Raw genomic sequence first — 17,073 nt, forward strand, 5'->3', positions numbered from 1 at the left:
AAAGTAGTCATGCCATTAAGAATTTGATAAAATTCATTGAACAGTTAGCAGCATGGATGCCCAGCTTAGGATGCCCAGCCTCTAGATGAAGTATATTGGGATCTTAATCATCTGAACAGTTAGCAGCATGGTCTTAGTCAATAAAAAGTAGTCATGCAATTAAGAATTTGATAAAATTCATTGAACAGTTAGCAGCATTTGGTCTTAATAAACAGTAGTCATGCCATTAAGAATTTGATAAAATTCACTGAACAGTTAGCAGCATTTGGTCTTAGTCAATAAACGGTAGTCATGCCATTAAGAATTTGATAAAATTCACTGAACAGTTAGCAGCATTTGGTCTTAATAAACAGTAGTCATGCCATTAAGAATTTGATAAATTCACTGAACAGTTAGCAGCATGGTCTTAGTCAATAAATGGTAGTCATGCCATTAAGAATTTGATAAAATTCACTGAACAGTTAGCAGCATGGTCTTAGTCAATAAACGATAGTCATGCAATTAAGAATTTGATAAAATTCATTGAACAGTTAGCAGCATTTGGTCTTAATAAACGGTAGTCATGCCATTAAGAATTTGATAAAATTCATTGAATTTTATATCTGAAATAAATATCTTATTTTGTGTTGTACGTTATTTTTTAATTTTATCATTTTTTAACCTGTCTATTTGTATTTACCATTCAGTCTTCTTATAACACGAAATACAGAACCCGTTGGTTATGGAGAGGGTCTTTAGCATTTTCAGGTCACTGGTTAGGTCAGCTAGCTGGATTTTTTAGGGTGAGTTTCACACAGTTTCCAAGTGCACAAATTCATACAATTTTTGAGTGATCTGCACTCTCTCATGACCTTGCATATTAACTGATAATCAAATATTAATAATATATCTTTTAATCAAATTTACCTTTATAATTTGGTAATCAGACATATTTCCATTTTCCACACATTGTACCATGAACACAGCTATGTCTTTATGTAACTTTCCCATAGCCAGAGACTCTGAAACAAGGACAACAACCTATAATCAAAGACTGAGGAATGAATATGAAGGAACAGACATCAAGAACTTGTGAAAACTGAAGTGTGTGTGAAAATAACAAATTACAAATTTGTAGAGCCCTTGACTTTGTATCACATTAACTGAAATTGCATGTGACACAATTCTTACCCACTGTTATGGGCCCTTATTAAGATTCTCACCCGACAACTGTATAAACACATACTAAGCATGAAACAACAAATTTATACGTGCAGCTAACACTGACCATAAATTACAATAACACCCTGTTCACCATGCATTATTTGTCAGACAAAACCTTCACATCCTACAGGTGTGTTGATAAATTTCAATTTCAGACTACAGGTACTGTCTCATCTGGTGAAGATAAACATTTCTAATTACAAACTAATGCAAAATTCTAATATTAAGCACTACTAGTTTCCTGCTACTGTTTTAAATCTGTGACATAAATGCCACTTCCAATTTATATTTTCATAAACTTGATAGAGTTAATTTATGGAGATGTGATATTACCTTTGGCATGGGAAGCCACACTGATTTGTACTGCTGACCCATTTACAAATAAATCATACAGGTCTTCCCTAAAAAAAATAACAATCTTTGTTTGCTGACATAATAGATATACAGTGTAGATACAAAGTAATATATACAAATTTAATATGAATAATGATTGTAAAGATAGACATGTAAATCTGTTCCAAAAATCACTATACAAAGTTTAAGTATGGAAAATCTAGTTTATAAAATCCATCTGACAGTGTGCATAAAAATAATAATGCAACCACAAACTTGAAAACATTGTCTATATCAGGGGCCCCGAGTGGCCGAGTGGTCTGAAGTGAGAAAGCTTGCCAGTAGCTTCTCGTGGGTCGGTGGTTCTTTCCGGGGATTTCCCGGGTTCTTCCTCCACCATTATTACTGGCTGCCATGTATAGCCTATCGTGTGCTGAAAAATGGTGTTAAACCCTACAACAACAACAACAATTGTCTATATCAAGGAAAGGCATGACTAATTCATGTTTATAGTACAAGTCACATGGGTCATGTAGACATTCAATGCTGATTATTTCAGTAATAGGTGTCAATTTTTTGAATATTATTCCACAGACCTTCAAGTGGCAAGTATTCACTTCCTTTGGATTCGTATTAATCCATATTTCTTTGGAAGGTCATTATTTAGATGCCTCATTTGGTACATATGGCAAAATCAATGTTAAAGTACTAAGACACAGCTCTGGACGAAATGAACCTAAAGGTGTGATCCAGTACAATCCGGATTGAATGTCATGCGCTTTGAAAGCAATGCATGTTGATAAACAAATCGTACTACCCTCGATTGTGATGATTCCACGTGACCCGCTTTTATTTTGAACCAAGTTTAGTACATGGCCACCATTGTAAAAGTCCATAGCAATGAATCATTTTCATCTGGAAGTTTTTTGATGACAGTCAAGGCGCAGAGCATTCAATAATCAGGATTGAATAGACTTTTTAATGAAAATTAGTGTTAAATTTTTTAAAGTACAATTTATATTTGATTTAAAATGAGTAAATACACATACATGACCCATGTGACTTGTACCATAAATACTGAGTTTGGTTATTCCATCTTAGTTAAACAAATCAGAATGCTTTTACATTTAGCTCATTACATATATAATATGTTCACATCAATAACCCAATTAAAAAAATAAAATTGCTTACTACATATTCAGCTTGCTAAATTCCTACCACATTTACCATATATCTTGGGACACAATAAAATTAAATAATTTGTTCCTGTCCCAGAAGGTATGTTGGAACTTTTTTTTACCCAGGTTACATGTCCCAAGAATAAAGATAAAAAATGACTGAGTTGAATTTGCACCCCTACCTCAACACACTGCATGTTACACTAAAAGAGATAAATAAAATGCTTATATGATAATAAAATAGAAGAAACTAACTTTGTATTATTATCATTTATTCCTCATTTTCATGTTTGAACACAATGGACTACAGGTGTGCTGAAAACAGTTTGGATTAATGAAGTGATGCTGCACTTGATTAAAGAATTTATCTCAAGTACACTGTTCAATATTTTTTAATAAAGTTTAAGTTATTTTCTAACATGTATTTTTAAATGATTTCAAAGATGTCACACAACTTACGACTAAAAAAACAACCTATGTGTCCCAGAACATACAGTGCATAAAAAAAATTACTTTAAAAATTAACTTATGGTGTCACAAGAAATACTGTGTCCAAAAATATACAGTAAATATGGTAATTGTCTTCAACAATGTATCTCGCTTAAATACATGAAAAGGCTTCTACATTCAGCTTACAATGTGCCACATCTGTCTCAAAAATATATTGCATAACATTAACATTCATCAACTGAGAGATTCTTACATCACAACATGAGTCCCTCGAAGGGACTGATGCTCTACAAGACAAACAAAATTTCCAAGATAAAATAATTTCTTCCTTAAATGCTGAGTATTGAAACCAGCACTAATATCCTTCAGCAATAACAAGATTTACAAATTATCTGCTGTGGTGTACTTTATGGACGTCAGCTTGGCACCATTTTCATTTAGGACAAAGCTGACATAATTAGAAGTGTTATAGTGAATACACCATGTCAGAGTGATCATCCATTCAGAGGGAGTAGTGATAACAAGATTTTTAAAACAGTTTTTATGGCAGCCTTATTGGTTGTGTCACCATTTTTATTAGGACCAACCCGGTATCATAAGAAGTCAAGTGAGAAAACCCTGTGTTGATTTATCATCCATTTGGGAGGAGTAGAGATAACAATAGTTTCAAGATGGCCACCATGTTGGACATATTGCAGACTAGTCATATTCATTAAAGACCAACCAGACACCATAAGAATGGTGATGAAAAGCCCATATCAAAATGATTTTCTGTTTAAAAATAGTAAAAACATTATTTTCAAGATGGTCATATTCTAGATGTCAGATCGGCACCATTTTAATTTATTATCAACATTATGAGAGGTCTTTTTGTGAAAGCCCCATCCTGATATCGGTATTTATTCAGGAAAAGTAGTGATAACATGCCTTTCGATCTGGACACTGTGGCAGCCATATTAGACACCAGACTGACACCATTTTCATTTAGTACCTTCATGAGAAATCTTCTGGTGAAAACATCATCTCAATACAACTTTCCATTTAGGAGAAGAAGTGACAGACATCATAAGAAGACTTTTACTGAAAATTATATCTTGATATGACCATTCATTCAGGAGAAGTAGTAATAAAAAGTTTTTCAAGATTTCTGTACTGGATATGAGTGATACCATTTTCATTCTGGAACAACCAGACCATTGAGTTTATGTGTAAAGTTTCATGGCAATCCTCCAGACATTTTAGGATTACCAATAACAAAATTGTGCAAACAGACACATGGACAATGGATGAATGACCATCCCATAAGCTCTTCTAGTCTGTAACAAGTAGATCTGAAAATTACACATTCCATTATGACATCTACCCACATAATATCACAACTTCATTGTGTAATCGAAGATCATGGGAAGTTGATAACAAATAGACCTAAAATTAGTTCACTAGAAATACAATCTATGACACCACACAGCAGAGCACTCACTGCAAGCTTTAAATTATTCTAACTTGTGGGCTGGTACAAGTTATTTGATATTAATAAGGTACATCAGCTGTCATTCAAAATCAAACTTACGATGAGAACTCTTTTCAAAACTCACTATGGGGAATCAATATGCTGTTGTTACATATTCCTCCTCCCCATTCAATCCTGCACTCCACCCAACCTCCACCTCCTTTCCCATTCTGTCCTTACTGATGCAGCAGGACTGTGACCCAAGGGTCATAAAAAACTCGGCTGATGAACAACTTTATGTACAAGTTGCTGTGTTTGACAGTATTGTGCATGTGACCTCAGACCCACATCCTTCCAAACAATTATGGTGTATTATGAATTATGCACAAGATTACTACAAGTTTTATGGATTTCCACACATTTTAGGAGAGATATGGTAATGGACAGTAAGACATTTGGAGGATATCATAATCTTCCCACATTTACTGCTAAAGCTCAGGGATAAATTCAGTAACTTCTATTACTTTTAGTCATTTTCACATGTCCTTTCAACTGGTAGTGTTAATTTACAATAAAGCAATAGATTAGTCAATATTTAAACAACAACCTGCTTTCCACAGTAGCATCAGTAAAGCCAGCAACGTAGGTATTACAAGACCGAAGTTGATCTATCCCAGTATCATTCAGTTCCATATATGAGTACACTATGTCCCAGTTCTGGCGATGCCACACCAGTGCAGGAAGAGATCTAGGAAAGAATGTAAGAACAAAAAATATGTGTTAATATATGAGAACATCAATTTTCATGGTTTTCAAAAAATGACTTTTTTGCCCATACCGGTACCTAACTTCATGGATTTGGGACACAGTCTAGTCCTTTTGTTTCCAATGAAGGATTAAGGTTTGCTACATTTTTAGATCTGTGGTATGTAGCAAACTCAAACATTACCAAAAAAATGTCACGCCAGGAAAAATGGCAAATAGTATCACAAATTGAATAACCCATATGATGATTACATTAGTCATCACATTTAGCTAAAATGACCATAACTTTGATAAATCTAAAAATTAACAAAGAGGGAAACAAATTAAATGCTGGAAAAACAAAAAAATACTAATGCTAAATATTTAACTAAAAGCTTAGTTAAAATTTAATTTAATAAAAAGTCAATCTTGTATTTCTGACATAGGTTGGACATGACATAATTTTGAAATTTAACCTCTAATTTGATATTTCTTAAAAATCTATGTATATGTAGCACACATCAGGGATATAAAGACAAAGAGAAAGAAAGACTGATGGACAGATATAAAGATACACTGTAGATAGATAGACTGAAAAGCACATATATATTTATATCGATAAGCCTGAAATTTAAATGGCTCCTGCTTTACAGTTCTTCCTGAAAATTATCATTGTGGGAAAGTTTTGTGAAATTTAATATAACATCGTTCAGAGGAGGTATATCAAGTTATAACAAAATAGAAGACATGGTTTGTACTTAGTTAATAAATGTACCTGACATTTTGCCATTTTAAGTTCCAGTAGAAAAAATGTATACCTGTTTATTAAATGTAGCATGCCATTTTGGGGATCAGACTTGCTGCTGCTTCATTTTTGGAGCAATTCTTCAATACTTGACTGGTTTTCTCTCAAACTGCTCATTTAATGAGTTTTTTGTTCAGAAAATTATACAATAGATTTTCACCCAACAAGAATATTTTATGAAACCTAAGAAATTTGTCTGTGATATGTTTTGAGTGTATTTTAGATGATTGTTAAAATGTATGACTGGTTCCTTTTGATATGTTTGCTAATTTTTAAAACAATTATAAGCAAAGACTTAAGCCCTTAAAGAAACGTAATAAATGTTCACAAGCATATTTGGGGGAGGGTCAATTTTGCAAGACAACTTCATCTGCCAAAATATTGCACTTAATAATTTTTCAAAGTGAAACAAAATCATTAAATTTGATGTCAGAATTATATGTGGAAAAGATAATGATGTAAAAATATGTCAGGGCTGAGGAAATAAAAAAATGACCTATGTACTAACCCTCATGGCAAAATTTACTTTACACAGCATGGAAATAGCTTCATAATCTATATAAATTCTGGGAAAGTGACAACATTTAACCTGACCAACAAAATGCTTAACTCGTTCCAGGCTGCAGGACAGCACATTATACTATTCCTGATCATAATTTGGACCACAAGCTAGTGAAAAAGGTACAAATCATCTCACCTCGTAAAAGTCAGTAACTCTTGTAAGGAATGAGTGGGATAATAAATCACTATCCTTTTCTTTAGAAGGAGGGCAGTATATAACCGGATTGTTTCTACTCCAAACGTCTCTATAATGCCTGGCAAAACAAAAGTCTTATTAGAAGTAACATTTAATATCTCAAGGAAGAAAAAATTGTATTAAGAATAAATATAAATGTGTCTGTGAAGGCAGGTAAAGTTTCAGTTCTCAGGTCGCAACAAATAACCATATATGGCTTCTTTGGATTTTTTTGTTCATCAAACGTTTCTCACATAAGCTGGCTGTATTCGATCTTGGCAGGTTGAGCAATGGACTAATTTAGATATTGCTTTACAGCCAAAACAAACAAAGATCAGTATATATTTTTAAATCACAGATGGACTGAAGTAATGTAATATTGTGTGGAACATGAATTTGACAGAGAACAACATATACCTGCAATTATGATTTTGTTGTATAGTGCCAATAAAGCAACAATAACAACAACAATAATAATAGTAAAAACAACAACAAAAATCATAATAATAACAACAACAACAATAATAATAATATCAACAAGAACAATATTCAGTGCTTGGTATTTGATAAAAAATAATTTTTTAAGGATGAAGCTGGGTACAGTGGTCACCTGTGTACAACAGCTAGTTTTGTCTTATCCATGAGTAATCACTTTTGACAGGCTTGACTGTAGTCACAAATCAGGAAAACAGCTTTTAAGTACTTTACATCTAACCAATATAAAAAGATGACCTAAGGAGATATGAAACACAAATACCCCCCATCATGACTTAAGTGTAAATGGAACACAAAAATATCCACACATCATCACCTAAGTATATACAGAATACAAATACCCCCCATCATGACTTAAGTATATATGGAACACAAATAACCCACATCATCATCTAAGTATATATGGAACACAAATACCCCCACATCATGACCTAAGTACGTATGGAACACAAACACCCCCACATCATGACCTAAGTATGTATGGAACACAAATACCCCCCCCCCACCCATTATGACCTAAGCATGCACAGAACACAAATACCCCCATATCATGACCTAGGTATATATGGTACACAAATACCCCCACATCATGACCTATCTATATATGGAACACAAATACCCCCACATCATGACCTAAGTATGTATGGAACACAAATACCCCCACATCATGACCTATCTATATATGGAACACAAATACCCCCACATCATGACCTATCTATATATGGAACACAAATACCCCCACATCATGACCTATCTATATATGGAACACAAATACCCCCACATCATGACCTATCTATATATGGAACACAAATACCCCCACATCATGACCTAAGTATGTATGGAACACAAATACCCCCCATCATGACCTATCTATATATGGAACACAAATACCCCCACATCATGACCTATCTATATATGGAACACAAATACCCCCACATCATGACCTAAGTATGTATGGAACACAAATACCCCCCATCATGACCTAAGTATGTATGGAACACAAATACCCCTCCCCCCAACATGACCTAAGCATGCATAAAACACAAATACCCCCACATCATGACCTAAGTACGTATGGAACACAAATACCCCCACATCACGACCTAAGTATGTATGGAACACAAATACCCCCCCCATCATGACCTAAGCATGCACAGAACACAAATACCCCCACATCATGACCTATGTATATATGGAACACAAATACCACCCCCACATCATGACCTAAGTAGATATGGAAAACAAATACCCCAACATCATGACCTAAGCATATATGGAACACGAATATCCCCACTTCATGACCTAAGTATATATGGAACACAAATACCCCTGCATCATGACCTAAGTATATATGGAACACAAATACCCTCACATCATGACCTAAGTAGATACGGAACACAAATACCCCCCATGATGACATAAGCATATATGGAACACAAATATCCCCGCATCATGACCTAAGTATATATGGAACACAAATACACACTATCGTGACCTAAGTATATATGGAACACAAATACCCCCACATCATGACCTAAGTATGTATGTAACACAAATACCGCCTCATCATGACCTAGGTATATATGGAACACAAATACCCCCCATCATGACCTAAGTATGTATGTAACACAAATACTGCCTCATCATGACCTAGGTATATATGGAACACAAATACCCCCACATCATGACCTAAGTATGTATGTAACACAAATACCACCTCATCATGACCTAGGTATATATGGAACACAAATACCCCCACATCATGACCTAAGTATGTATGTAACACAAATACCGCCTCATCATGACCTAGGTATATATGGAACACAAATACCCCCACATCATGACCTAAATATATATGGAACATAAATACCCACTATCATGACCTAAATATATATGGAACATAAATACCCCCAAATCATGACCTAAGCATATATGGAACACAAATACCCCAAATCATGACCTAAGCATATATGGAACACAAATACCCACTATCATGACCTAAGTATATATGGAACACAAATACCCCTCCCCATCATGACCTAAGTAAATATGGAACACAAATACCCCCAAATCATGACCAAAGCATATATGGAACACAAATACCCCCACATCATGACGTAAGTATATATGGAACACAAATATCCCCACATCATGACCTAAGTGTATATGGAACACAAATACCCCCTCATCATGACCTAAATATATATGGAACACAAATACCCCCACATCATGACCTAAGCATATATGGAACACAAATACCCCCAAATCATGACCAAAGTATGTATGGAAAACAAATACCCCCCATCATGACATAAGTATATATGAAACACAAATACCCCCCATCATGACCTAAATATATATGGAACACTAATACCCCCACATCGTGACCTACGTATATATGGAACACAAATACCTCCACATCATGACCAAAGTATGTATGGAACACAAATACCCTCCCATCATGACCTAAATATATATGGAACACAAATACCCACTATCATGACCTAAGTATATATGGAACACAAATACCCCTCCCCATCATGACCTAAGTATAAATGGAACACAAATATCCCCTCATCATGACCTAAGTATATATGAAACAAATACAGCCCCATCAAGACTTAAGTATATATGGAACACAAATACCCCCCATCATGACCTAATTATACATGGAATACTCATGTTTCCAGTAATCTGCACATCTGACTTAGAGATGACAAATGTTTATATGAAATCCATTGTCAGTGTGCATCCTGTATTCTGTTCAAACTGTTACATATTTGCACATGATGAAAATCGATATTACAATAAGATGTACTGTCTGGAGATGAACACATGACGATCTACAATGATGCTAAGAACCTGCAGCGGCTTACAAACTTGAAACTGTTTTTCCACAATAAAATGTTACTCATCAATGGTTCTGTTAACGAAGATGTTTTCCAAAGGTAAATAATGTAGTCTGAACAAATTTTTTTAGCATTACCGGTATCACTAAATCAACTTAATGTTTAATGTTATATAATGTGAAATACAACCCATTTAACTTTATCCTAGTGATGCCACATTCGATTTTAAAATCATCCATGCTTTTAAGAAAGCAATTTTTTAAAATTTGATTATGCTTATCTGATAATAACTTTGTCACATTATGTTAGGATAACTTTCTGCTACCTCCAAATGCAGCCCTCCCCAAAAGACAAACAACTTTTATAGGTTAACTCCCCTTTCTACCCATGAAGTGGCCACCGTTATACCCATATGTGCCAGTTTATTTCTTTACATGAGTTAAACCTCAAAGGATGCTTGTACTGAAGGGTACCGCTCCAGTGGCCTAGTGGTTAGAGCGTCCGCCTCAGAAGCGAGAGGTCGTGGGTTCGATCCCCGGCCAAGTCATACCAAAGACTTACAAAAATGGTACTAACAGCTGCCTCGCTTGGCTCTTTGCATTAAGAGGTTAGTGTTAGGACTGGTCGGCCTGGTGTCAGGATAATGTGACTGGGTGGGACATCATGCTACATGTCTGCGGCATGATGCCCCAGTGCTAGACATCACTATAAACTGCCACACTGCAGACATCATAGCGATATGACTGAAAAATTGTTAAAGCTACATTAAAAATCCAAATCACATCACATCACATCACATTGTACTGAAGGGGAGAGTGGAAGGGTTGATCTCTAATGCAATCAGGTGATCTCTAATGCAATCAGGTCAGTATTATCAGAAAAAAACATAATTTACAGAAAAAAGATCTTTCACCAAATACATTACATGACCAAATTATATTAACTCAATTGCTAATAAAGTAGGGAATCACAAGCATTCTACCTCTACTATGTCACCCAGTGATTACTCTAATAAAAGGATGAACTTCTAATGTTAGTTTAGCATAAGATGAGACAATTGTTTATACTTGTTTATACTTATGGGTGAGACATCCTTGTCTCATCATCAAAAGTTTCCCAGATGAATTCATCGAAAGTGGCCAATTCCTGGAGGAAAGGTGTATGCCCACATTCTTACCTCCCAGATGATTAAAAGAGCAGGTGCAGCCCATGCTTCTGGGGTCAAGGAAAAATAAAAAATAAAATGTCAAGCAACAGACAGATAACTCTGTAGGAAGCAGCTGTCCTCCCTTGATAATGAGCCAGCCAGGACATTCAGTTGGCTGGTAATGTGTCAGACTCGAACACTACCTAATACTGGGAGCACCCATGAAGATGTTCCCATACCATGAAGCAAAGGTATGTAATCACATGTGAATTGTCCATTATTATCAGGATTGTTTATCCATGGATATGTTCTACCTATGTGTGGAAGGCACTGAGATTTGCTTTCATTTCCAAGAGGCTGATATGAACAATGTTCTCTTAAAAGAATCCATAAGCCACCAACCATTGCCATTCCAGTAGTAAACAACTGGCATTGTAACAGGTCCACTTCCACACTGAGTAGGCTGATGAGCTGTAAGAAACTTCCTTGCCTACACAAAATGTATTGCTTGATGCTTTCTCCAAAACAAAAGCCATACTTCTTATGTGTTTGGAAGAAACATGCAAAGTTAGTATGTGTGAAAAGTTCCATATCTAGATGGCCAAAATGTTGAGAAAGGATATGGTCAGACTTCTCTACAGTGATTATCCACCCTGAACTGCAAGTGAGGAAGTGTGGCTGTTCGTGATATAAACCAAACACTATAATAACCGAATGATATGGTAATGTATCATCCAAGACTGCCCACCTTCTCTTTGGAGGAATTCCTTAACTGGGATATGACTTGGTGTAACATCTTCTAGAAGGTGCAACTCCAAAGTCTTTGTTGACATCTTCTCGAATGCATCAACAATTTTGTTTTGATGTGTTTGGGAAAAAGACGCCAAGTTGATAGGTTTTAAGAGTTCCATAAATAGGTGGACCAAAATGTTGAGAAGAGACAAGGTCCAACTTCTCTGCATTGCTTATCACCACACAATGAGGGAAGTAAGGTTGTTCATGTCATGAACCAAAAAAAAACAAAATGTTGAGAAGAGACAAGGTCCAACTTCTCTGCATTGCTTATCACCACACAATGAGGGAAGTAAGGTTGTTCATGTCGTGAACCAAACACCAAACTTACCAAATGTTTCTGTGGTGTGGTGTGCAAGAGTGTCACCATTGCTGTGGCAAAAATCCTGAACTCATGGTAAAGACTTTTAAGGGCTTTGACTGGGGCCACATGAATCAGTAATATGTAAGTACACATTGGACAAGCCAAGACTGATCACATACTTGCATCTCTATTGCTGGTGGCAACTGCCATCTGACTTCATAGCCAAAAATGTTCTGGAGTAGAAGCCCTGTTTTGCAGTTTTTGTATTATCTACACTGCCCTTTACAAGCAGAAAAACTAGATTTTTTTATGTAACAACATTTCCTTCATAGGATTGCTTGGGAGTTCCTTCATGAAAGTAGGATGATGAAAGTGGAGGGGTTCAGACAATGAAATATGGAGATTCTCTGACAATGGTTGGTCCAAATCTGATGAAAAAGGACTAGCTGGTGTCTCAGGTAGGTCACCAGAGGTTATCGGTTATGGTGTCACCAGAGGGCATCAGTTATGTTGTATCACTGATGACTGACAGAAGGCCTGGGGATGAAGAAACTGTGTTCCTGTCTCCCCTCTCTGTCTGTCTGCAAAAATGTGCCCAACTGACCAAGAACTGCCACTACGAATTCTCTTGTGACTTTTGCTCCTTCTCATGTACGTTCTCTAACAGGGTCCTGCAGAGATAGTAGATCACAGTGAATGTTAAGGACAACTCTTGTGCCTCTTAACTCGATAATTTGAGAACGAAAAGTGAGGGGCTGCTTAGGAAAACAGCAATGATCATTAGCATCCTCTTTGGCCATACAAAAAAAAGGTCAAGTATGATGGAAGTCAACACAACATTCCTAATTTTGATGTGACATTGTCTGTGCATGTTATTAAAATACAGACAAGGCAGATATAGAGAAAATATCTCTGTACATGACATTTTACCAATGAAGTAGGAAAGTTACAAGCCACTGATTCACCATAAAGAAGCTCTTGCTCCAAGAGATGCCTGGTAACTTTTGCAATCTTTAACCAATGTGTCAAGGTTCTGTATGATGAAATTTCATCATCATCATCATCATCTATATCTTCCAAGGCAATGACCTTATATACGGAATAAACTGAATGTGGAGGATGGCATTCCAACAGAGACAAAATCCTATAGATTTCCCCTATTGCTGCCATGAATTAAAGTCCATTTGTTCCATTGTTGGATCAGCATGTTCTGGAATTTCCGTGTCATCACTTTCATCAATGGGAAATGATAAAGTATCATCAGTGTGCATCATCTTTTACCCAATTTCTGTTTGGGGTTTTTAATGTGCCATCAGTAGTGATTGCATTATGGAATGCTAATCCAGTGTGGCCAATTTGGATTTGTTGGATGGCTTCATAAGTTATGCAAGTTTGCTAGAAATTTCATAGGAATCATCAGTGTGGTCGATTGGTCAGCCAGCCTGTCAGTCCGTGATGACAAACGTAAACATATATTTTGTTCTTATGGCTGGACCAGTTGGTCAGTAGTTGGAATGGCATACCAAAGATGGCATATGCCTTGCTGTGTGTCCAGCTGGTGCAGTATGGTTGGTATGGCTGCCCATTTATGCAGTCTGTCTAAACAGACAGCTCACCAATCGGACTCCTGACCACTGTAATTGTATACATAGTGTTGAACCAGTCGATTGGCAGTCCGAATGGCATACCAAAGAAGACATGTTTCTTCAATCTCATCAAGTGGTATCATATGGTCAACACAGACTGTCCATCTGACCCATACAAGTCGAGTTGCAAATCTTCATGTCTGGCTTGTATTTTTGTTCACTGATGTTGTGAAAGACTGCAAGCCATCCCGCTTCATGGATGTGGTCATATTTGTTTGTAAACCATCACATCTTACTAGCAGGGTCCTAGGCTTGTACATGGTGTAATGAGCCCCTGTGGGGGAACTGGCCATATTCAGACAGACGTGACCTTTTTTCCCAATTCTCCATGGACAAATCAATTTGAAAAATGGCAGCCAATATGTTGACAGTAATAGTAAAAACAAAAAGTTCCAGAAGGTGGTGAATTGCAGCCAATCCGTAATGAGAATAATGTGCATGACTTTGACTTGGACTAATAAGAATCACATAAAGTGATATGTTAAAGTGTCATATCAAAGTTTTAAACTGCACATACCACATGTAAAGTGTACCAGCTATGTGATAATAGTTATTAAGTACTGAGTCTATTGTTTAAAACTGGATGTTATTGATTAAAATCATGTGAATAATAATGAACAATAATATGATGGCAAAAATATTAACAAAATTCACTGGATTTTTTCAAAAATATGTGTGTGTGTGATTTGGATATTTAATGTAGGTTTAACAATTTTTCAGTCATATTGCTACAATGACTGCAGTGTGACAGTTTATAGTGATGTCTAGCACTGGGGCATCATGTTGCAGACATGTAGCATCATGTCCCACCCAGTCACATTATCCTGACACCAGGCTGACCAGTCCTAACACTGACCTCTTAATGCTGAGCGCCAAGTGAGGCAGCTGTTAGTATCATTTTTGTAAGTCTTTGGTATGACTCGGCCGGGGATCGAACCCACGAACTTCTGCTTCCAAGGCGGATGCTCTAACCACTAAGCCACCGGTGCAGTTTTTCAAAAATGTATCCACTATGTAAAACAACATTTTGACTTACTGTAAACTGAAAAAGAAATGTGGATGATTAACATAAATTTTACAGAATTTAACTAGATTGTCAGGAGGACATTTTGACACATGGTAGCGAAGGTTAAAAAAATGGCAGATCCTGGTACAAGTGGCCACCTAGTGGGTAGAAGGTGGAGCAAACATGAAAGAGTTGTTTCCCTTTGTCTATTAAAAAAAATGTATATATATTATTTTTTTTGTTTGATGTAGAAATGATGTAACAGAATAATCTTCTAATCAGACCTCTAAAGCAGAGATGTGTAAATCATAATTTAATTGAAACAGGTAGTTCCAGCATCAATGACAGCTACATGCAGGTCTGTTTACAAGGTTACTGATTTTGTCATGTTTACATGCAGTTCAAATAATCCAAATTATTTATACATGTAAACGTTACTTCTCTAGAGATGATTTTGGACTAAATTACTATGATGTGATGTATAACATCCAAGTATTAAAGATGAAGCCAAATCAAGGCTGTGGGGGCAATAGACTTGACTGACCTGTAACACACGGAGCTACTGCCTTTAGGGACAAAATATAGTATGTTGAGGAAAATTTACACCAAAGAGAGTATAGAATTACAAGTGCCAGAATTTCACCAGCAATTTGATTTGGTTTGGCTTGATATTTTACAGCACAATACCACAGGTAGGTTATTTAGTTCTCAGGTAATTAGTAAAGTGCATTGCTCAATGGCACACCATGGTAGCCAACACAGGCAGATATGATGGTATAATTTTTTTTTACCAGCATCAATCACAAGCCAGAGATTTTAACCACTAAGTCACCATGGCTTCTGTCATTACACTATATTCAGTGACATCCTTCACCTGAATTATATCAATGAACATCACTCAGCAGTACCCTACACTTACATTTATATCACTGAACATCACTCAGCAGTACCCTACACTTAAATTTATATCACTGAATATCACTCAGCAGTACCCTACACTTACATTTATATCACTGAACATCACTCAGCAGTACCCTACACTTACATTTATATCACTGAACATCACTCAGCAGTACCCTACACTTACATTAATATCACTGAACATCACTCAGCAGTACCCTACACTTACATTTATAGCACTGAACATCACTCAGCAGTACCCTACACTTACATTTATATCACTGAACATCACTCAGCAGTACCCTACTTACATTTATATCACTGACCAACACTCAGCAGTACCCTACACTTACATTTATATCACTGAACAACACTCAGCAGTACCCTACACTTACATTTATATCACTGAACAACACTCAGCAGTACCCTACACTTACATTTATATCACTGAACAACACTCAGCAGTACCCTACACTTACATTTATATCACTGAACATCACTAATTTTATATCACTGAACATCACTCAGCAGTACCCTACACTTACATTTACATCACTGAACATCACTAATTTTATATCACTGAACATTACTCAGCAGTACCCTACACTTACATTAATATCACTGAACATCACTCAGCAGTACCCTACACTTACATTTATAGCACTGAACATCACTCAGCAGTACCCTACACTTACATTTATATCACTGAACATCACTCAGCAGTACCCTACTTACATTTATATCACTGACCAACACTCAGCAGTACCCTACACTTACATTTATATCACTGAACAACACTCAGCAGTACCCTACACTTACATTTATATCACTGAACAACACTCAGCAGTACCCTACACTTACATTTATATCACTGAACAACACTCAGCAGTACCCTACACTTACATTTATATCACTGAACAACACTCAGCAGTACCCTACACTTACATTTATATCACTGAACATCACTAATTTTATATCACTGAACATCGCTCAGCAGTACCCTACACTTACATTTACATCACTGAACATCACTAA

At 36.2% G+C, this 17,073-nt stretch overlaps 1 protein-coding gene across 1 annotated transcript in view; it reads right to left on the reverse strand.

Moving 5' to 3' along the window:
• LOC149770988 (DENN domain-containing protein 10-like) overlaps nucleotides 1-17,073 on the reverse strand; it is a 40,114-nt gene that overhangs the window by 12,493 nt on the left and 10,548 nt on the right. Inside the window, exons 4-7 of the mRNA XM_089948922.1 lie at nucleotides 6,861-6,978; nucleotides 5,222-5,362; nucleotides 1,537-1,604; nucleotides 907-1,001 (exon numbers count right to left, since the gene is read on the reverse strand). Of these exons, the coding sequence (XP_089805048.1) occupies nucleotides 907-1,001; nucleotides 1,537-1,604; nucleotides 5,222-5,362; nucleotides 6,861-6,978 (422 nt within the window). The remainder of the gene's footprint in view (nucleotides 1-906; nucleotides 1,002-1,536; nucleotides 1,605-5,221; nucleotides 5,363-6,860; nucleotides 6,979-17,073) is intronic.

The sequence above is a fragment of the Sinohyriopsis cumingii genome, unplaced genomic scaffold (assembly GCF_028554795.1).
Source record: "Sinohyriopsis cumingii isolate HCF-2022 unplaced genomic scaffold, ASM2855479v2 utg002156l, whole genome shotgun sequence".
NCBI lineage: Eukaryota > Metazoa > Mollusca > Bivalvia > Unionida > Unionidae > Sinohyriopsis > Sinohyriopsis cumingii.